The sequence below is a fragment of the Fundulus heteroclitus genome, chromosome 5 (assembly GCF_011125445.2).
Source record: "Fundulus heteroclitus isolate FHET01 chromosome 5, MU-UCD_Fhet_4.1, whole genome shotgun sequence".
Classification (NCBI taxonomy): Eukaryota; Metazoa; Chordata; class Actinopteri; order Cyprinodontiformes; family Fundulidae; genus Fundulus; species Fundulus heteroclitus.
The window spans coordinates 30,339,855-30,363,260 of NC_046365.1; the positions used below are offsets into that span (position 1 = coordinate 30,339,855).

At 40.2% G+C, this 23,406-nt stretch overlaps 1 protein-coding gene across 1 annotated transcript in view; it reads right to left on the reverse strand.

The window, feature by feature from the left end:
* Positions 1-783: 783 nt before the first annotated feature.
* Positions 784-23,406, reverse strand: part of LOC105939479 (zinc finger protein GLIS2) — a 36,126-nt gene continuing 13,503 nt past the window's right edge. Inside the window, exons 2-7 of the mRNA XM_021307946.2 lie at positions 13,041-13,229; positions 9,913-10,106; positions 8,642-8,827; positions 4,693-4,826; positions 4,214-4,332; positions 784-1,924 (exon numbers count right to left, since the gene is read on the reverse strand). Of these exons, the coding sequence (XP_021163621.2) occupies positions 1,233-1,924; positions 4,214-4,332; positions 4,693-4,826; positions 8,642-8,827; positions 9,913-10,106; positions 13,041-13,206 (1,491 nt within the window). The 5' untranslated portion in view covers positions 13,207-13,229 and the 3' untranslated portion in view covers positions 784-1,232. The remainder of the gene's footprint in view (positions 1,925-4,213; positions 4,333-4,692; positions 4,827-8,641; positions 8,828-9,912; positions 10,107-13,040; positions 13,230-23,406) is intronic.

The window sequence follows — 23,406 nt, forward strand, 5'->3', positions numbered from 1 at the left end:
TTCAAGGACCTTTCAAGGACTTACCAGGACCAATTTCCTCAAATTCAAGGACCACACGTGGCGGCATTTACCTACTGTGACCGCTGAATAGGTTATCATATTTTAATACAATGCAAATTTAATAAAAGACTAAACGGCATAGAAGTTGTTGGGACAGAAGTAATGCAAGAAAGTGGACTTAATTTATAGCCTACATTGATATTGATCATATTCATAGCCTACATTTATATCCACATTACATGGCTATGCCATATTACATTACATATAAGATTTACATTAGCCTACCGCTTCATGGAATTTTATGGAAAAAAGTGCAGCGTTGAGATGTTCAGAATTATATAAATTTGTTTCACTTACTTTCATCTTTGATTAAGCTAGTTTTGGACTTTGACTCTGAAAAGTCGCTAAATCTAGCGACAAAGTCGCTGAGTTGGCAACGCTGCGTGAATGTAACCTATTGGACGCACGTAGGCCTAAACCGTAGCCTACCAACTAACGAAGAAGAGCGAACGTACTTTTGCAAATTAAAAGTCTGTGGAATCAACATAATTTTAAAAGATCGTGTGGAAGTAAAATAATGACACGAGTTGTCATCCGTGTGAACTTTCAACCCCACAAAAAAATTTCAAGGACAAGGTGTTCAAGAACTTTCAAGGGCCTTGAATTTATTTTTTCAGATTCACAAACTTTCAAGGATTTCAAGGACCCGTGGGAACCCTGTATGTTATTTTAGAGATGAATTGTTCCTGTTTTAAGTGAAAAAAAACCCCTCATCTACCTGCTCAAATCAAGGAAAAATACACTCATTTCAAGAAATGTTTACTTATTTTTAGTTCCCTTTTTGCAGTGTGGTTGAAACAACTTACTAGTCAGGTTCCCTTAAAACCATGTGCAAGTGTACCTTGAGGAGTTGTTGCTGCTTTGAGGGCAAAGGGGGGTAACTCTGGACACAGATGCATCCTCTGTTCATTTACTGCATTTGTTATTAAGCTGCCTCCTGTATTATTGAAAGCATTTTTTGGTTTACAGCATTTTTTTCAGACCTACCTAAAACTTTTTTGCACAACACCGTATGCAATTAAGTTCATCCAATAGTGACAGATCTTCAAATTGTGCAATCAAGCCATGCTGGGATATGACTTGTTTCCATTAGAGTCTGATGCGATTTTTCTGCTGAGCTCCACCAGCGCTGTGAGCTGCACGCAAAAACAGTTTCCCAGTGGCTGCACATCCTAACTAACAGCTGTTGGTTTAAGGAAAAACGTGTTTGAGGGAACGACCACCCATGACAAAGGATCCTTCCGTCCGGCTCCCAGTCTTACAGACAGGTTAAGAGCCTCGCCCTCTTTTTTTTCTCCGTTTTCGTCGTCCTCCTCCTCCTCCGGCTCCTTTCCTGTCACCTGGGCTATCCCTCCCAGAGCTCCCAGCCCAAGCATGGACGCAGCCGAGAGTCTGAGGTGTAACAGCGCAGAGTCGGAGAGGCCGAGCGGCCCAATGCTGCAGCGCCCTCCTCCATTCATGGAGAAGATTGGTGCTCCATGATGATCCAAAGCCCTGGAGTGGCAGAGTGCAGAGAAAGGCAACGATGTTCCGAGACCCCCAAGGAGAGCTCCAGTTGTCCCTGGAAGGATGACGTGCCCCCCGCCTACAGAGGACAGCTCGGCAGCGCTCTGGAACCCGGGGAATCCCAGCCCCATCCCCGGCTGCAGCCTGGTAGAGGGACCTGACTCCTGGGCAACGAAGTGCCCGTGAGCCTTGATGTGCTTACGCAGCGAGCTGGGATCTGTGTAGCGTTTTAAGCAGCCCACCATCTTGCAGCAGTAAGGCTTGTCCACGTAATGGGTGCGAGTGTGCTTAAAGCGATCACTGGAGTTTGAGTAGCGTTTGTTGCAGCCCTCGTAGGGACAAATGTAGGGCTTCTCGCCTAGACGTAAGAAGAGAAACAAATGTTAGAAAAATACTGAGAGATTGTTTTTTTGCTTGTTTCTTACAGGTATGGCTGAGATTTATTCTGTATAGAAAATCTCTGGGGGGCCTTCCTGCTGGCCCCTTTGCACTTTGATTCCCTGGATCTAGTTTGAATACTGTCAGCTGCTAATTGGTTCCCGGTTAACGTCTGGTTGTTCGATAAGGAAAGGAATCCTATCATCCAGAGCCAGCCTTTGGCAGCAGCATTGCTTTCAAGGTCCTCCAACCAGTGTTTTGTGACGTTGTGTAGTACTGACAAATCTCAAAATACAACAAGTCTGATAGCTCACTAAAGCTGTAGAGGTCATCCACCATATTCTTCAAACAGTTTTCTCCCGTTTTTGTTTGTGGGGAGATTCCTTTGGTTAGTTTTATTTCACATGCAGTTTCTAAAACACTGACTGGGGAAGATAGTTTGTTTTACTTGAGATCACACGGAAGTTTGTCTTTCCTTTCTTTGTCGTATGTCCACGTGCTTTGTAAATAAATCTCACACTCATTTATCACACTTTTGCAAAACGGTTCTAACAGATTCCTGTTTTGTTGACTGGGTCAGACTGAGATCATTTCTCTTTTTTATATGTTGCATTCCAACTCCCCTAGACTGGACGTGAGATGTAAATGGGGGATTGCCCAGGGTTTTAACCCTCAACACACCATGCCACTAAGAAACATGGTGGTAGCAATGCCATTCTACATCAGAGACGGGGACCCTGGACCCTGGCTGTTAATGGGAAGATGAATAGAGTTGAATGCAGGGCAATCCTGGAAGAAAGCTTGTGTGAAGATGCAAAACACTTGGATGCTGGGTGATGTTCAAGCAGCACTTTAAACATACTTGAAAAGCCGTAAAGGTATGATGTAAATCTATACACGTTCATTTGTTAGAATGGCCAAATCAAACACCAGACCCAGGCGAGAATCTGTGGCAAGAATTCCAAATTACTGTTCATAAAGTTTATTAATTATTATTCATTTTAGGTGTTTGGGTCACTTTCATGCTGACAAACGACTGACTGCTTCTGCACACATTTGTGCAAGAATGGGTTGCTCTCAGGGGCTCAGAGACTATCAGTGCGGGAACATGATTGGACGCTACTCATGCTACGAACCCGGTTATGAAATTTGCTGGCTACCAAGTAATCCAAAGTGAACTGTCAGGGGTGTTATACCAAAGTGGAATCGAGTGGGAACAGCAGCATTTCAACTGCAAAGTGGTAAGGCACATTAAAGGGGACATATCATGCAAAATCCACTTTTTTTTTTTAGCCCTTTCATACTTTTTGTTGTGTGCTTGGGAATCTCTAGGAATGCAGGAAATTTGAATGTGTACCCTTTAAATCGCAGCTGGTAAGCAGATAGTCGAGTGCATGGTGCACAAAGGTCTTTCTGTAAAGTCAATACCTCTGATGGCCACAGAACAGCATGCACAGTTTCGTGGAATCCAGGCCTTACATACGAAGTGCAAAAGTGTTGGACCTAGTGTCGTAAAGCACCTCCAGTCGACTCTAGACCAGTGGAGACAAATAATGCTTTCCCATCTGACAATTCATCAGACGGATCTGAGTTTGCCCGTTTCTGCATTGTGTGAGGTGTAAGTTTGCCACAGAGGGGATTGTTGTGCGGGGCTGTTTTGCCCCTTGATTCCAGTAAAAGCACCTCTTAATGTCTCAGTATATCAAGACCAGTTGGACAACTTAATGCCCTTACTGTACGGGAACAGGTCAGGGATGGTCCATAAAGACATGAATGAGTAAATTATAAGTGAAGAAGTACCAGACCTCAACTTCATAAAGCATGTTTAGGATGAATTGGAGCAGAGTCTGCCAGCCAGACATTCTTGTCCAACATCAGTGTCTGACCTCACAAATGCAGCTCACTTAGAATGGTAGGAAAAGTTTAAACATAAACAATTTTATAAACCTTGTAGACATCAGTCTCAGAAGAGTTGAAGCTGCTGTCAATGCAAAGGGTGGGGCAAAGCTATCGTATTGCCTTTGTCTTTAAAATGGGATGCCATCAAAGTTCATGTACGGATAAAGGAAAGGAACCCAATACAGTGTAATATGTGACCTTTGCTTAAGTATTATTTTCTTGGCTTTTATTCATTTTGGCTGTACAGCTATTTGTTTATAAACATTTTGACATGTTTGCAGGCATTTTATGTGCCTTGCAGTCATAGACCATAGCTGATTTTAAACTAAGTTCTAACTATATACAGTTGATTGATGGATTGATGGATCACCTGTGTGGGAGCGGGTGTGAATCTTCAGGTTCTCCAGACGTGAAAAACTCTTGTTGCAGGTGGGACAGTGGTGCGGTTTCTCGTTGGTATGAGTGCGGATGTGAATCAGCATTTTGTACCTACGGCACAAATAACAAAGTTACAACCATAAAATGTGCTTTATTATAACACGGCGGATGTTTTAGGTGTGCCCATTGCGACGCACCCTGCAAACATGTTTAACTTGGAGATATAAATCATAAGTCTTGACCCGGACATGACCTCTGCTGGAACATTACAGTAGTCTGAGCAGCAGTGTGCTCTGTGTATTTTGGATTGGTAATTCAAATAATACTCTGTTACAAATAATAGAAATGTTATTTCTGTGGAATGACGCTTTCAAAGACAAATAGAGGTTAGTCCACATCCATCTCATTTCTAACGCGACGCCCTGATATGAACGGGTCGTCTTTTTCACGTCTTGTGTGTTTGCACGGTACCTGGCGTTGAAGCCTCTCCCGTTGCGAGCGCAGCCCTCCCACTGGCAGCAATACCCAGAATCCTTCTCGGGCTTGACGTGAAAGTCGTTAATGTGATCTACCAACTCCTGCAGCGAGTCGAAAAGCAGGTGACACTTGAGAGGAGAGAGAAATAGAGAACAGAAACCAATGAATGATATTACATGAATAGACACACAACAGTAACTGATTAAAACCTCAAGCAAAAGCATTTTCCCTTGAGGATATCGGCTCATTCCCACTCGGTTTAACCTAATTTAAGCTGATACAATTTGGTGAGTTCATTTTTCTGACTGAATGATTTATGAAGTAAACATCGTAGTAGGAAAATATTACATACAACCCGATACAAGTCAAATCTTGTCAAAGATGCACAAGCGAAACAGGTCATAGACAGAGTTGCGACTGAAATACAATCTACGGAGGAGATCCTGGCTGAGTTGGTGAAGCTCCAGTTGCAAACAGAAGCTAAAAATGATGGATCTGAGTGGGAGATCACGTCGAGAAGGAGAGAAGTGGGGAAGGCACAGCAACAATGACGACATTTGTGAAAGAGTTGTTGCTCAAAGGACTTGAGCTCCCTGCCTCCACAGCTATAAACAGTGAGAGGGCACAACCAGGCTTTCAACCAAAAAAAACAACGGAAAGCACCAAGTCAAATTCTTAAGCTTTAAAAATGAAAGAAGAAACACTCAGGAAAACTTGACAGAGAAAAGGGTTTGATTTCCAGGGAAAGAGGATAAATGTAGATCGTGATTACACACCCGAGCTGCTGAGGAAGCAGAGAGATTACGTAGAAGCAAAGATTTTGCCTTCTTTTTCCACCGGTATTTGGTTTATTCTCAGCTTTATTACTAACATGTCTGCTGTGTGTTTTCCAAAAAAAGTAAAAAACAAATCAACTGGACTTGTTTTCCGTAGCTGAAGACGTTTCGCTTCCTCTCCAGGAAGCTTTCTCAATTCAAAATGTCTGGAGTAATGTGCAGTGCCAAGCTTTATACTACAGCCCAACAAAGGCCTTGTACTGTGTGTGTTAGCAGCGGAACAATTCAATTCAATTCAATTTATTTATATAGCGCCAAATCATGAAACTCAGACTGGAGGAACTGTTTATCTTTGTTTCTAATCTCTGCAGAGATCAACAAAGTGTTGACTGAGCGATCCTGACCAACCTCTTTTATATAAATGAAGCTACACTGCTATTTAATTTTCCTTCCACCAACAGTGGACTGGCACTTCCCTGTCTAAAGGACCACTGGCTAGTTAAGGATCCTGTTCTTTTGGTGTGCCCCAGATTACAAAGCAAGATGGAAGGAAATTGAAGAGAACAAATCTGGGATGATGTCAATACAAGCAAGATTAGGAGACAAAAGACTAAGCAAAAGACTAATGGAAACACAAAATAAATGGATCAAAGTGTCTTTGAAAATATGGTAAAATATTATAAATAAAAGTGATATGAAAGATCCTGAAATGGTGATGTAACGATTTGGATTTTCCCCCAAATGACATTAATGCTAATTATAAGAGATGGGTTAATTTGGGTCTAAACTCATCTAATTTTATTAACCAGGCAACACTAAATAGTTTTCAGATATTGTATAAAACTGCTCTCACTGGTCTCACTAATAGTGATTTCCTCAGATTTGTTCAGGTTCGCCATCACTTAAACAGCTCCATGCCAAAAAAAACAAAATGCATTTATCTAAAATGGTGTATTGAAAATATTAATTAGCTTGCGTACAAGAGAGACTCCAGACATAAGGAGATGTCTAGGCTCTTTAGAGAACAAGAGATAAAACAATAAACACCACTTACATAAAACAAAAATGGGACAGGGAAAGCAACATCCGCCTTTCAGAAGACCTCTGGAAGAACTACTGTGGATTTCAGTGGATAATATCAGCCTCAAACTTTTGGAGAGCATTTGAGTGGAAATGTCTTATTAGGTATTTTATTACACCAGTGCAACAAAGACTCCATACAGGTTTTTCAAGTTGTTGGAGGTCATGTCGTTCCCTGGAAGCAAATCTTTACCACCTAATATGGGCCTGTCCAAAAATAAATACTCTGGCAGAAGGTTCTTACAGATGTAGTGACTATATTTGGAACCAACAATATGTTTAACTGGGAACAATTTCTTGTTAAAAGTAAATATTTATTTGAAATACCGAGTTGAGTTGGAAGAAAAGCATTTACAACGAAATGGCTTAAACCTGACATCCCAAGTATAGATGAATGGTATGATATCATTTATGATAAGAGTCCCTTTCTCAATGAAACTCCAGCAATGCAAGTTTGAAAACATGTGGGGAAAAATGGAAAAAAAAGTACATTTCCCTGAATACATACAGCCTTCTTTTGGATAGGTCTCTTTTTTTCTAGGAGGTTTATTCAATTACTTACTTTCCTATATCATTACCATAGAAAACGTCCCATGTTCATGTATTTTATATGAATTAAAAAGACGAAAAAAATAATCTTGCGATGCTATTTTAATAACAGGGTTATACTTGCTAAACTACTGTATCTGAACATAATAAATCTTTTGGAAATCTATCTAGTACTACAGATGCACACTATTTAAAGCTCTATAGGATACTGCATATTCACTGGCTTTATGAAGCAATAATAGTTTTTTCATTTGAACATTATTTCACCAGGAAGTCCCTTATGACCAACCCTTGGCAACCATGGCACACAGAAGGGTTTTAGCTACATATGTACTGTTTTTGACCCACGGCCTTCTATCTGATTGTATAATCACAGCTTAATAATTAAATATTTGAATTTCAAATCACAAAACTTAAACTCAATCATGTTCAAATCCGGTCATCCATGTGTAATCATTGTTAGACAACTCTATTTACATACATTCTTGTTTTTTTTATACACATTTTTTTTAATATTCAAGATTGTATTCTTTAATTCTTATTGATGCTGAATATTCCTTTATTTAGTCATTTACTTTTTACACATTCTACTATTTCCTTTTGGTTTTTGGTCATTCATGCAGTGAAAAACTAAGGTCTGGAATGGTGTAGCACGCATAATGACTACCACTTGAGAGACTTAGTTGTAACACTGCTACAACTTGCCCCACAGTGGTTCATTTTCATTAAATATAGATCACATTTGATATAGGATGATTTTATTTATTTAACCTGCGTCAATGTTAAGATAATAAGACAGATATTAATTTAGTATATGCATGAATTCATCGGACAAACATAGAGCTCAGTTTTCAAAAATGCTGCAGGAAAAGAAAGCTTTTAAAGTAGAAGAAGTAAGCAATGTTTCACCGTTAGCAAAAATTGTGTTGCAATTAAGCCGATGTTAAGTTTGTCGTAAGTGTCCCCAACACTTAACCTGCAGTACAGGTTGAATTGCAATATTTACAGAAGTTGTTTATTTATTGAACTTTAATATTTAGTGTTCAGTACACAGTCTTTGTTTTTCTTTTTTTTTATTTGACTGGCATTTGTTTTTAGTATTATAATTATCATCATATGCTCAGAACACCACCTAGTGGCTAGAGATACAGTTGCAGTTATTTTCACAAATTGCAATTAAATGGAATTGGATCAAAGACTAAGATAAGATATTAGATTTCTTTATTGTCCCACAATGGGGAAATTCAGGCGCAACAGTGGCAAAGACAGAGTTACACACAATTTAGATCAATGAAAAAAAACAAGCAAATCTAATATAAAGTTAGTTCTGGAGCAAAAGAGAATGATCTTATCAGAAAGGCCAAAATAAAAGTAAGAATTAATTCCAGAGTATTACACAGTTATTGTTAATAGACCATACTCAGGTTAAAAAAATAGACTACATAGTCTTTAGTGTGGTTTAGAATTCAAAGATAATTTTGATCACATTTTGCACAGCATATCAAACCAAGTGTGAAAGCTTGATTTATGAAGTATACCTTCTTCCACCGACAAATCAGCTGACCATCATGTGGGGGCTCGGGGGAAACCGTTTTCTCTCTGGGCTGACCGAGGAACACAGAGGAAGGAAAGGTGTAGCCCCTCTGGAGGCTTCTCATCGGGAGGTAAAACGGAAATCCAGGCGGAGAGGCTCCACCTTCAGCGCTGTGATGCCAAGACCCTTCCTAACACAGATAAAGATAATGTAGAGACAGTTCTGAGAGTTCAGACCATGACTGTCTAAAACGGTCTCCACAGCGTGTTAAAAAAGAACGTTTCTACGAAAAAAAAGAGAGGTTTCTAGCCATAATCTGCTCTTTTGCACTTTTAAGACGCTTTAAAAAACCATAAGCAGTTGTTTGAAACAGGGATTTGTTTTAAGTAACCCCGGTATGTACAAGGAATTTCCCACAAAAAAGGACGAGTTACAAAAATTCTCTTTAAAATTCACTTTAAAAATGCTATACCTGAACTACAAAGATATATAGAAAAATTTAATAAAAAATGCATGTATATTATCCATGTATATGTTATATATTATATTATATTATTTTCGTCCTTGTGCAAACAAGTGACATATTCATTATTACAATCAGACTTCAACCTTTTGTGGAGTCTGCTGCCCCCTGGTGTTTGATTTGATATCTGACACTGCTGAGAGAGCTTACCATTGTTTTGATGCCATTGCAAAAAAAAAAAAGAAAAACAATTTAGGAAAAACTCTTTCATTATTATTAATATTTTTTTAAACAGAAAAATACCTAACCCATATTAAAAAAAAAGACAGATTGGTCACATTTATGCTTTTTAAACCGAATCTGAGAATTGGCGTTCTTTTAACTGCATGGGGAATTCACACTGCTCACTCAGAAAAGACAAAAACATCTCTGAAAAATCTAATAATGTCTCACTTTGAAGTCTGATGAATCATTTAATTTTCTTGTTGATAATTGGAGATTGAGTGTTGCATTCTTATAAATCAGATTTTACAATTAATCTTAATTTATCTTAATGAAGCATGCCAGGAATTAGATTTGGGCCCAGCCGCTGCAGGTATTAAAAATCAAAGCGTATTGAATTTGCCAAAATAAAAGGTTTTTGCCCCATTGACTTCTTTTGAACCTGATAAAACACACAGAGGATTGGAAATTCGGTCTTTCGAGTCAACAATCAAAATTATTTCAAAAACAAACACACATTCACTGCTGCACTGCCCATCTGATCTGACTGCGTGATGTTACAGCTGCTCCTGCTGCGCAGCGCGTCTTACCCGAGAAAAGAGGTGAGGCGGAGGGCTGCTGCTGCTGCTGTGAGGGGACTCCAGGGGCGACGGGGGGCAGGGGGAGGACGGGGAGGAGGGAGACGGAGAGAGGGAGGGGGCATGCTGAGAAGACGGGAACATGCTGAGGTCCATGGCTGGAGGGGTGAAGCAGGACCCGGGTCGCTCCTGAGAAGATTGGGACTCTAGATCGGAAAGTTCAGAGTTTAAAAAGAGGAATGTGTTACATTTTGTTTATTTTAGACAACACAGTAAGTATGTTGCTGTATCATCACATTGTAGCTCTTATTACACCAAGTGGTTATTTGTTGCATTGCTGTCCTTTGGTTTTTGTTTCAATGTATCCATACAAGTGTTTCTGACATTAAATTCTGTTTGTTTTTTACATGAAGGACTTTTTTTTTTTTATTCTTACTGCAACAGATTTTTTTTAGTAATATAGTATTGCTTTAAACTTTTCAGATTTTTTTTTTCAGACTAAGTAACTGTGTTTAGTGCAGTAAATTCATTCAATACCATTTAATCTGTATCTACAATTTCAGACAATCAATATCCCACCAAGCCAAAGTTAATAATGGCAAAGAATCTTTGAAGACTATTTTGCACACCAGTAATTCATTTATTGTAAACCTTGGTATTTTATTCAATACAGCATTTAGTCACAGGCCTATTTCCCTGAATTAATTTCCAGTTATATAAAAAAAACACTAGTGTTTTTACTGTTGAGCCGATGCTAAAGAGATTGTTAATTTGAATGTAGCACATGAAACTTGAGTTAAATGTAGGTTTTTAGTAGCGGTAGCAGATCTTGTTTGAACCCTGGGAAATGCATAAAAGCATTAGAAAATGTGTTCAGGATGCAACTGAAAGACATGTTATGTCATTTTATCTGGAGTTTGTGTGCACCTCTTTCTAATGCTGCCCGTATGGCTTTTATGGTATGTCAAAAAACGCCCACTATTTACAATGCGTTTTAGTAAATTTAGGCATAATTTTGCATAACCCTGACCACAAGACAGCGGCAAAGTGCTTCCAATTCTTGGTATCTGACGAACAAACATCAACAGGCATTAGCAGGCATCTAGAAGGGGTTAACACTGTTCTATTGAACACGTCAGAATTTGGTCTTAAAGCTGCTTTGAGTCACTTCCATTCTCTTGGGCTCAGAGCAGCAAGTAGACCTGCTCAGGTTTATTGCTGTAATCCTGATAATATTTTCCATTTCCATGCTTGATATAAGTAGACTTCTGGGAATACTTATTTCACAATATTTCCTAAATGTATGATTTCCCACATATTTATCCTGAAGCTATGAAGGAGAGATCCTTTCCGTTAATTACGCTGTGGATTGCGTAGACTTTTTTTTTTTTTTTTAAACTATTTATGGTTCCATCTGTTTTCCAGCTTGGAAGCACATGTAGTGAATTACTTAAGCAAACAAGAAGCACCTGACCACAATGTGGGGAGGGACAGATATTTTTTGTTTTGAAAAAGGAATATTTAATTTTGATATAATTTGGGGGGGGGGGGGTGTAAAATTTTCTCTTTGTGTTGCAATGAAATAATGCTGTTTTTTCAGTTAAAATAAAATGTATTTGAAAATAATAGTGACTAGGCTCAAAAACCATATAAGGGGGCTTGCAGGTTACTTTTTTAATACTTTAATAATAAAGAGCTTTAACTATGTATATCTGTACTTCTAAAAGCAATATATAAGAAGTAATAGAATCAGAAGGTTGTTCTAATATGTAAGATATGTTTTAGGTTTTTTTTTTGTTTTTCTAGCCGGAGCAGTGAAACAAAACATTATCATCATAATGAACTGGGGTTAGAAATGGTTTGTGTGTTTTAAGAACACCAAATAAAACAGCACAACTAGTGCGCAAGAAAAAAATAGAGAGGTTGAGCTTGTATTTCTAGATTTACTTGCTTAAATAAAATACGTTTAATAAAATCACATGATTATACTTCTTATGTTGGATATACCCAAAAGAAAATCTAATGTCATGTTTCGGTGCACATCACCCTCCACCGGTCTCCCCGTTAAAGACGTGCACAAAATCCTTAAAATCAGCTGTTATAGAGACTCCTTCATCAGCTCCAGTCGTTTTAAACTTTATATTGTTACATTTTGGTGGATATGTGCTTGAAGATATTTCTTGACTTCTGAACACACATCCGCTATACTTTAATTGTCTGTCGTCTTGTCTTTCCCATTTTGAAGACTTGCAAGCTACAACAGTAAGAGGAAGTCATGGATAATAAAATAGAAGTTTCTCAACACGCAAAACAAATTCATCGCATCGTTTAAAAAATATTGAGTACTACTGCAAAATATGCTTAAATGCATAATTAAGAAAAGTTGCATAATGATACTATTGGAAATAAATAACCTAAAATCAAGATATATATATATAATCTTTGCTATAGGTCTGTCCAAGTCATATTAACAGTAATTCAAACTATAACCTTGCATCATTGTTTAACCAGCCACATGATTTTATGTGTCAGTGAAATAAAAAGCTATAGAAATATTCATACAAATCACTTAAAGGTGGCAAAAGTTTATTTATTGTTTAGTCTCACATTGTGTTCACATGTATTACAGCTGCAATTTGAAGAGAATAAAAAAAACACTTTTGTGCTGCTTCCTAATTAACAATAACATTGTTTATTTTTTTCTGACTGAGCAAAAAGCATGTTCTGATTCAGCTTCCAGCTCTGCCCCACGTGTAATTTGGACATCTCTAAGTAAGTTAGCGGAAAGCCTGGTTTGGAGACAAACATATGATTCTGTTTGCATCAGCTGCAGCTTTCTTTGGGTCACCTCATTTCACTGTCACGCTCAACTTGTTAGAGCCAACGCTTCCAGATTTGCTGACAATCTGCCTCTGTTTGAGCACAGAGGAGGGCAAACATCTATTAGATTTACAATATTAGGTTACTGGAAAAGTGAGAACAGAGATTCAACTTATTACAACACCAGGCTATAAGTGAAGGCCTCACTGTGACACAAGACCTCATCAATGCTGCGTGGGCGCCTGAGGTGACCCAGTGTGCAGGACTATTCCTAAAGCTGCAGAGCTGAGGGGTTTTCGGTTGTCCTGGCTGACTCGTACCTGGTGAGGAGGGGGGTGATGGGAAGGTCGTACACTGCAGGCGTGGTCGTGTGGCGTGGAGAGGAGCGCATATCGATGACGGACAGGACCTCTTTCCGAATTTCACAGGAACACCTGTTCGTCTAGAGGGAAGCTTCAGGTCCAGCGGCTCGTCCAGAGAAAGCATGGCGGCTGAAAATAGGTGACCACCTATAAAAAAAAAGGAAAAACAGGGGCTCAAGTATCAAGAAATACTGAGACACAAACGATATTATGGTATTTGACTTTTTCATGATGTTTTTAAAGTCTTGGGCTCTTCATTTTTCAGGTGCATATTTCTCTCTCTCTCTCTCTCTCTCTCTCTCTCTCTGTCTCTCTCTCTGCTTCCTGTCAAATGAATCCCACTAAGCCAATAAACGCCCCTACTGCCCATTTGTACAATTTATGTTGTATAACAAAATATTTCTATTCGTCTATATTCCATATGTGTTAACTTATTTCACTGTATTATACTTTTTTATGGTTAGCTGGACTGCCTAGACATTTTCAAGGTCCCTTTTGTTTGACAGTCAAAGTAGACTATAAAATGATATAGTAAAATGTACCATTTACTGTATATGCTAGGCTTAAACATATTTGTCTCGTTGAACAAAAACCAAATACATTGAAACCCATTTCTTCATTGTTTTATGCTTATCCAGGATTGCGTCTCAAAGGTTAAAGGTCCTGGAGGCACCTTTTGCCCCCCCCCCCCTTCCTGGGGGATCCCACAGAGTTCCCAGGTCTGAAAAGATATGCAGTCCCTCCAGAATGTTCTGGGTCTACCCCTGAGCTCTCCTGCCAAGAGGAAAGGAAAGAAAAACCTTCACAAAGCGGCACCCCATAGCAATCCTGAACCACGTCCTCTGATTCTGTTCAATGTGGATTAGCAGTGATCTACTCAGAGCTGCTCCAGGATCACGACGTTCTCACCAGATCTCCAAGCCTGAGCCCAACCCCCCTACAGAGGAACCTCATTTCAGCTGCGAGCCAGGATCTCGTTCCCTCAGTCATAATCCGTCTCTCATTGCCACGGGTTAAAATCAGAACATGCAGTGAAGCCCACGTTGCAGCATTACTGACCCCAATCCATCTATCCACTGTCCACACCATCCTACCACCAGAATGCATGCATTACTAACTGAGTTAGAGACTTAACTCAGCAGGAAGGAGCAGTTGGGCTTTTCCCAGCTGACCGCCACGGCCTCAGACGTAGAAGTGCTGACTGTCATCCCGCTGCTTAAAGCTCTGCTGCAAACTGCTCCAGTGCTCGCTGAAGGTCATAGCTTAAAGACACCAACAGAGCTCCATCATCTGCAAATGGCTAATGTGAAACCTTGAGCCTGCCAAACTAGACACACTTTTCTCCATGACAAGTATTGAGATCCTGTCCAGAAACACCACTAACAGGATTTGGACATAAGCTACCGCAGCACTCCCCACAAAATACCGTGGGGGACACGGTCTTAAGCCTTCTTGTGACCACACATGGACCGGACAGCCTAGCTGCCATGATGCTGTCAGCAGCTCAGCAAAAAGTCGTTACCTTGTCTACTGTTCTAAGGCCAGCATCAAAGACTCTGTTTCTCCTGAATTGCGAAGTTCAACGGCTGGTCAGACCCTCCTTTCTTCTACAACAGAGGAGTCGTATCTAATGTCAGTCCTCGTGGGCTGGAGTCCCAGAACTTTTGGAGAGGTCTGAATCAAATGGCTTAATCACCTCCTCAATGTCATCAAGGTCTACAGGATACTGCTGGTGCACTTATTAGTTGATTCCACCACCCTGATCTGTCCCTGCAAACTCTGCCATGGTGATCAATTTGCCTTCCAACGAGTCCTCAGACTCTGACTCTTCCTTTGAGGGCATAGTGATAACAGTTGGAAGATCTTCAAGCACTCCTGCTGTTAATCACTATCCTGAGTTAGGTCTACAGTTCTTCAACCTGTTATTGTCCCAGGTTTCAATTTCTAAGGTGTTAAACATTTTGTTTTCCAAAACTTTCCTGGGCCGAGCTGAAAAAAAACTTCTCCACAGCCTCTACGAATTCATCCAACATCGGGGATTTTGATTGCACAACCACAAAAGCTGAAGACCCCTGAGCCACCCGATCCACAACACCCAAGCCACTGGAGACAACCAAGCACTAAAAGCGTCTTTCTCCAGCTTGATGGACATATTACTATTAAAAAAATTAAAACTAAAGGGCAAATTACCTTACATGGTTACACAAACTTTTTTCTTTTACATTCAGAAAAAGGCATAAATAAAATGACATTTGTGTAAATTTGAGATGTCACAAAGTGATCCTCTGTCTTCTTGTCCCGCCATTTTGCCTGGATCTGAGAGTCCGCTGGAAGCGTTAACTTTTATCTGAGGTCAGTTTTTGATCCACAAGCAATAAAAAATGGAATAGGTCAGTGTTTCAAGTGACATTTTTGTCTTAAAATTAAAGAAAATATGTCATTGGTATGGTTGGTTATATATCAAGTATATAACATTTTCTAATCCAACTTTTTCTAATCTAAGGTAATCAAGTTTTACACTGCTTTATTATCTTTGGGAGATGTCTGTCTCATGGAAAAACAAGATTACATACAAAAATAAATAAAAACAAATAAGTATAAGAAAAATGTAAAGCACCCGTAAAATTAATGAAACACATAAATGATTACATGAATAAATGAAAAAAGGACATGAAACATAAATACAGAGAACTCCAAGAGCAAAACGGGATAAACTAGAACTAAGTAATAAAGGGGGAATGTAAAAAAAGTATGGATAATTTTAAGATTCTTTGTGAGCTCAAATTAAAGTCTAATTTAAAAGCTGACAAAGATAATTTTGTGTTCATTAGACCAACACTGAAAGGCCAAATAAACAACACACCGTATGCAGATCCTAAAAGTCTTTAACAGAACATACATGTCCCCAGACAGAATATCTAGTGAGGCATATATATGCAAAAATGCATGCTGTTTAAGAGCTTTCAGAAAAAAATTATACAATGAAACAGAATTAAGTTATTGCATAAGTAGCAATTACAGATTAACGACACATTTGCCTACATTATTGACAAATAAACAATGAACCTTCGATTGTGCAGTCTGAGTCTCGGTATTCACTCTAACCCAACAATCTGATTCCCAGAAAGATTTCAGTTCCTGTAATGCATTTTTTTTTTTTTAAAAACCCACATAGTTCTCTAAGGTCAGTTGTTCAGTTTCTTGGGGGGAAAACCTCCTGAGAGATACCGTGATAGTTAGCTGTTGCTTTGCATGTCTGTGGTCTGCTCTTGAGTGGCTAAACAAGATTTCACAGTAGTGTTTTCATTTCTGATGTTTGAACTCTGCTGCTGAGGCATGACTCAAAAAGCTCTCCGTCCGTGACTCAGACCCTGTGCTCTGGTTGAGCCGAATGACTCAAGGTTCGGATAGCTGCTTCAAAAGGAAAGGGTCGCACAGAGAAACCAAAAGGGACGGACTGCAGTAATGTGGAAAAATCCCGCAGAAGGGTAAATGGTTAGCAGCTGCTGGAAAACCTGACAACACTGATGGGTTTATCTGAACAAAATTACATCTTGGGGACATTTCTTTATTAATCCCGTTTTAAGCTGCTGCTCTCCGTTTGCATGCTGGAGAGGATACTGAGTTTCTTTTGCTACGTCTTCTGTGAGGCTCTAAGATTGATACAGCTGCACATTTCAAAAGATACAGAGGGGACAAGTTGTTTTTGCAAAACAACCTGTTTTCTGTCCCATCGAGTTTATCTGGATGAACGCAGCAGAAACTCATCTTTTGCCTCCTTGAATAGTAACATAAAACTGAAGTTCCCCTAATTTTAAAACATTTAAATGTAACTCTCTGGTTATTTATCCTCTATATCCATCCGTCCATTTTCTAACACGCTTATCCCTATTGGGATGCGGGGGTTGCTGGTGCCTAGCTCCAGCTGTCAATGGGCGAAAAGCGGGGTTCACCCTGGACAGGTCGCCAGTCTATTGCAGTCCCTTACATCTATCAGGTTGAATTTGTTGAGCATGGATTTATTTAACACTTGCTGAATGTAGCAATGCCATATTGGGAACATAATAATCCAGGCATTGCTTGCTTTGGCTGCAGAATAGTTAGACAATATACTGTTATCACGGTACCAGTGTTAAGAAAAATAATATTGCTGAGGATCTTTTGGAATATAACCATTTCCATCTTTTACATTAATGAGTCTTAAATGTCCTTCCCAAAAAAAAAAAAAAAAAAGAGGTCTGGGCTGCATCTGGTCATTCATACAGGGTTCCTAGATTGTTTCTACACTGGGGAAAAAACGTTCCTACATTATTTTCCAATTGTCTCAGTACTTTAAGTATGGAAGTGCAGGGAGAAAGAAAACTTGGACAGATGGGAGGGAAAGAAAGAAAGAAAGAAAGAAAGAAAGAAAGAAAAAGAAGAATGTAAGAACCCAAGGAAGAAAGGAAGGACACAAGACAGAAGGAAGACAACGAAAGAGGAAGAAGAAAAAGAAAATGAGGGAGAAGTGAGGACTATGAGACAGGAAGAAAAGGAAGGAAGGGAGGACACTGAGAGGCAATGATTCAAGTGGGTAAAGAAGGGAAGGACGAAAGAAAGCAAAGCCATAACAAACAGAGGTAAGATACTTGAAGGGATTCTTGGAAGGCATCAAAGACAGTAAAGGCTCAAGTAAAACAGGAAGAAAATAAGAAAATGAGGCAGGAAGCAAGGACACGTGGAAGAAAGATGGAAAAGTGAAAAAGAAGTACATAAAACATTAATTTTATGTACAGAAATGCTTACTTAAAATCAGTCCAATCACACAGACTAATTCATAGCAATCCCTCTAGCTCACACGTGTCAAACTCAAGGCCCGCGGGCCGAATCCGGCCCGTCAAGGCAATTTATCCGGCCCTCAAGAGCCAGAAAAGGCATATCATGTCATAAAGTAGAGGCATATATCCTTTTAAATTGTATAAAGTAGCTGAAACTGTGCGTCCTGTAGCGAAAGTTGATTTTGTTTACTGTGTAGTAACAGCATCCTCCCACTAGATGTCAGTTTTTGTACAACACACTAAAACAATCCAGAAATGTCCAAAAAGGGAAAAAGAGAAGCAGAATGATGAGTTGAAAGTTTAACTCACCCAATATATATTTTTTTGCAGATAAACACTTCAAATGGGCCTAAGGGGGCTGATTTTATGTTACTGTGAGATTTTTTACATTTTTATGTGAACTGGAATGAAATTATGAAATCAAAAGTGTCATCTTTACAGGTGCAACCAGCCCTTTTATTGACTACATGATGTTAAAGTGGCCCAGTGTAGAAATGAGTTTGACACCCCTGCTCTAGCCAAATGAGCATGTGGCAAAAGTGTGCCGTCGATAACATCCAGTCCGTACGTACTGTTATATTGTGTGTTTGTTTATCTCTATTTTTCATTTAGCAGCAGAGTTAACAGACTAAATAAACATCCAAGGGTAAGTAATCAGACTCCATTTTTTCAAGTCCTATCTTTCTTCTTGGGAGCGGGTTGATATTAAGACTAGTATAAGAGGTCAACAAAGCACTCAGCTTGTGAACTAAATTGAAAAGTGCTTACCAGTAGCGCCTTAGTTTGAGGCCCCCCACTACCCAGTTGCTTTTTGACCATTTCTTGGCCACCATAGGGGAAAAAAATCAGCTGGTTAGCAAACAAACAAACAAAAAGCTAAACGAATGAGCGTATTTTCTTTTGGTAAGGCTGGTGTGCAGTACATGACAGAAAGATCTAGAGGTGGGTAGTGTATCCGATATCGAATTCAAATGAGAATGATGCCAGTGACTGCAACTATGAAAGCATGTCAGGAAGGAAGGCATTAGGCAGTGGGGGTTCCAGACCAAATTTAGCAGGGGGGCCAGGGTGGGGCCAGTGTTTTTTCACAGGGGCACAGAACAAAAGATTGGGGGGGAAAAAACTTAACAGGTCAACATTTCATCGTTTAATATATTAAGCCAATTGTGGCTCTGGAACTGCAGGTTGCAGACCTCTGATCTTTTCTCAATACAGCAGGAGCTTAACGTGAAACAGCTTAATTTTTAGTTATTGTTATTTTTATTATTATTTATTTTTTAATTATTTTGTTATTTTATTATTGGGTAAAAACATAAACAAAAAAAATACAACTGATCTAAATGACCAGTCAGTCACGGTATCTTTGTCAGCATTTATCATCCCAAGAAATTTAATATCATGTTTTATGTAAAAATAACAGGGGCCAGGAACAGTTCTACAGGGGCACAGGCCCCTGTTGGCCCCTGTCTAGAACCGCCCCTGGCATTAGGATCCGCTGGACGTAGTGTTGTTGGAGTTGCTGATTCTGAGGTGGCTAAAGATGCTGAGAAAAGATGACTATTTACCGCCAGACAGAGCTCAAGGACAAAATATAGCTAAGATACCTAATGCATGGATACTGTTTAGACAGCCCAGAAATAAGCGGGTATGAAAAATGGAAAGAGAGAGGAATTTTACATGTTTTCAGTTTGAGAGATATGAGCGTATAATCCCCATTTGGGATAAAATCAGCCTCAGTCAATTAAGCATCTTTTGCCGTCACAACATCCTGTGATGGCCTGGTGACCTGTTCATGGTGTATCCTCTCGCCACCCCCCATTTTGCACAGAGCAAGAAGAAACTTTAGAAGTCATACACTGCAAGGGAATCACTGGTTATATTTTTTTGCCAAGATAAATCATAAGATTTTTTTTTGTTTTTAGTGAAAGTTGTTGCAATGGTGAGGCGCTTTATGAAGAAAACTGACTTTATGACAATGTAAAATGTGGGATTTAAAACTGAGTATAGGCGCTCGGTACCCAAAAGCATGCATATTTTCTACAACGAGATAGAGAAGGAAACTAAATTGAAAAACAACCCGGCTCTAAAGAGATGTGACTCATTAGTCCACCATTGCTCACATTGCTGAATAATGTGGCCTCTTCCACCACGCCAACTTTAGATTACACTCAGATGTTTATTCCAAATTCCATCCTGGAACGTCACAATAAAAACAACAAGGCAAAGCCGAGGAGCAACAATCCAAGCCCTTCTAAAATTCAAAGAAACAAAGTCGACGTCTCAGTTGTTGTGGGTTTTCTTTTCTTTTTTTTTCTCTTTTGCAATGGACCATAATTTGTCAGAAAATCTTACTGGGGTGCCTTTTTTTTTCTTACTTTTACTTGAAATCTTGCATCCCAAGTGGAAGAATTTTAGCAGGCATCTGTATTTTTTTTTTCTTTTTTTTCCTGGACAGAAGTTTTCAGCCAGTGTTTGACTCTTAAATGGCGCCAGACACGGGTTGAACGTAGTTTTTGTGACACAGCTGCTAAACCTCAATTGGGTGTCCCGCTTCATGGCTCCCTAATGACAGCTGGCAGCGAGAGCGCTCTTGATTTACTTTTACTGGCTGGATTTGAACCGGCAACCTTCCAGCCACATGCACACCTCCTCCCTCGGCTCCCAAACTCGCTGTCGCCACAAATTCTTCCACAATCACTGACACAATCCCCCGGCAGAATATAAGGCAGAAGCTAAACCACAATGAAGTCAGTGTTTAGGTCTTGCTGCTCGCTTGCCAACTCCTTCACCGCACTGGTTTCCCATTCCACAGCAACCTCGCTGACTTTTCTCATGCACACACACTCACATACGGACTGCCGTTTGGAAGCGCCGCGAAGGAACGCACATACTCTGCAGGACCTTAGCCACATGCATCCAGGCACGCACCGCCGACCAGAGTCACGCCATGCCGGCTAAACTCATAGCCGGGCTTAAACCTCTAACCTCCGGGCAGTTTCCCCCCCCCTCAGTGACCGGTGCTTCTGCGACATGTCCAACCCCTTTCATCCCTAGCAAAATACATGCTATGACAACTTAAAGCCTTGCATTTAGACATCCGGCATTTCCTCCCCGCTTTGAGGTATGCGCACCCAACTCTAAGAGCTGCACCCTTTTTAAGTGCAAAGATTTACATAAACCGGTGCAGAGTTCCCTTTCAGATGCACTACGAAGGACAAGCTTTTTTTTTTTTTATGAACCGCAAGTGTAAACACAGTTAAAACATCCATGACATATCCCACTTGATGGATTCAGGTTCACGCACAGGTACAACACACACTCATCAGGCTTTCCTCCTCTCACAGGAAACATTTGCTTCCACGGTTGCCCTGGTCTGGCCTCTCCCTCCCTGTATTTTTTTTTTACTCCCTCCTCTCTTGTCTTCCCTCCCTCTAACTCCTTCCTGTGGTTTTCCTCTCCCAGTCCTCCAGCAGAGCATACCTCTCCCGTTCCCTGCTCCTCCCACTCCTTTCCTCCTCTCTCTCTCTCTCTCTCTCTCTCTCTCGCATACTTCATTCTCCAGTGCATTTTAACTCCCGTCTTTCATTGCTGTCCGGTTTCCTGTGACTTCTTTTTGAAATCGTCTGTATGTTTGCAGCTTTGCATATTACTTTATGTGCACAGCATCATATGTAATGTTTAACTTATGATACCTACTGCTTTCTGTTCAAACCCTATAAAAAGGGGTGCAGAAAAAAAAGCGTCAGGATAATAGTTTGATCTGCAAGATGAGAAGGGCGAGGGAGGTTGGGTTCAATGACAGCCCATCACACTATACCAAAAGAAGTCAACTTTCAATTTTTAGGAGCGGTGTTCTTTGATCTTTCCGCCACAAGTCCTTTTAAGGAATTTCAGAACGTCCCTGCATGTGCGAGGATCACAGGGGGCTTTGTTTTTTTTGTGATCTGAAGGCACACAGAGGCAAGAAGAAGGGGGCCGTCTATAAAGGCTGGAGTGTCTGCACGAGACGTTGAAACTGGATACCTGTTTGAAGAGCGCTGGGCAAAAACAAAAGAACACCACGGTGGGTGAGGAGCAGCACTGAGAGGGGCTGCGAAACAAGATGGAAATCGTGACGGCGTGAGGGGTGGGGGTCCTTAAACCACACAGTGAGGAGAAATAAAGTGAAAACATTGTTCATGCCAGGCAAAACTTTCTAAAGCAGATAGAGAAGAAAAAAAAGTTGTGTTATTACTTGTATGAGAGCAACTTCTTACCAGGTGCAAACAATTTCTGAATGTGGTAGACCTGTGGTTTCCACATTTCTTTGGAACAAGTACCATCAGACCACATTTTCCAAAATACCACCACATCTCGGACTTTTCCATCCATGCATCCATCCATCCATCCATGCATCCATGCATCCATCCATCCATCCATGCATCCATGCATCCATCCATCCATCCATCCATCCATCCATCCATCCATCCATCCATCGTCTTCCACTTCTCTGAGATCGGCTTACGGCTGTAACAGGTCTAGTAGAGAAACCCAGACATTTCCCTTGCCAATGACACTTTCCACTCGCTTAGTCTGAAAGATCCCAAAATGTCCCCAGTTCAGACACAGCATCATTCCACTACAGCACATTTTGGGTTTGACCTGAGTCTTCTTCTTAGTGGACCATGCATGGGAAATCTCCAAATGCCTGAACTACCTCAGCTGACACCTTTCAATGCATCCGTACAACTAAGTCTGGCCACCGTACAGACGAAGCTCATGTCAGCTACTTGTATCCAGGATTTTTCCTCCACAATCCACATCTCACAACTCCACAGAGGGTTGGAACATGGACAGGCAGCTAAGTCGAGAGTACTTGCTCTTTGACTCGTCGGTTTCTTCTGTATTGCAGATGAGGCCCCAATCCATCAGTCAAATCTTTGCCATAATGCTTCCAGCATTCATGAACAAGACAACAAGATACGTAAACTTCCCCACTTGAGGCCACTCCGCTTGTTGTAGAAAGCTGTTTAATTCTCCATTCTATTAACTCAGAGGTTGAAACTTCCTAATTTGAAAGTGTAAAAACTATCACCCAAAGAGCAAGAAAAAAAAAAGATTTCTTTGCACCTCACAAAATTTGCAACTCATTGAGACCCTGCTTACGAGACAAATAATCATTAAAAACAGGATTGTTTTTCCATCTCTGTTAACATATCCACATGATGTTTTTTATTACAGTCTCCATGAACAAACACTGGTAGAAACTTTAAAAATTGTGTAATTTCCCTCTCATGCCGCTACTAGGCAGTACGGTCTTTGAAACTCAACAACTTGTGCGTGCGTAAAAGCACTCCGTGTCCATCCATAAGTTATGCTGTACATGTGCCAGAGGTCCCCATAGAGACGGAGTCTATTTATTTATTTTTTGTGAACACGACAACGGAGACCAGGATGTCTACAAAATGTTACACTCTGGAACCCGTTTTCAAATCGTGATGTTTTCAGAAACAAATGGGCCCCTTTCC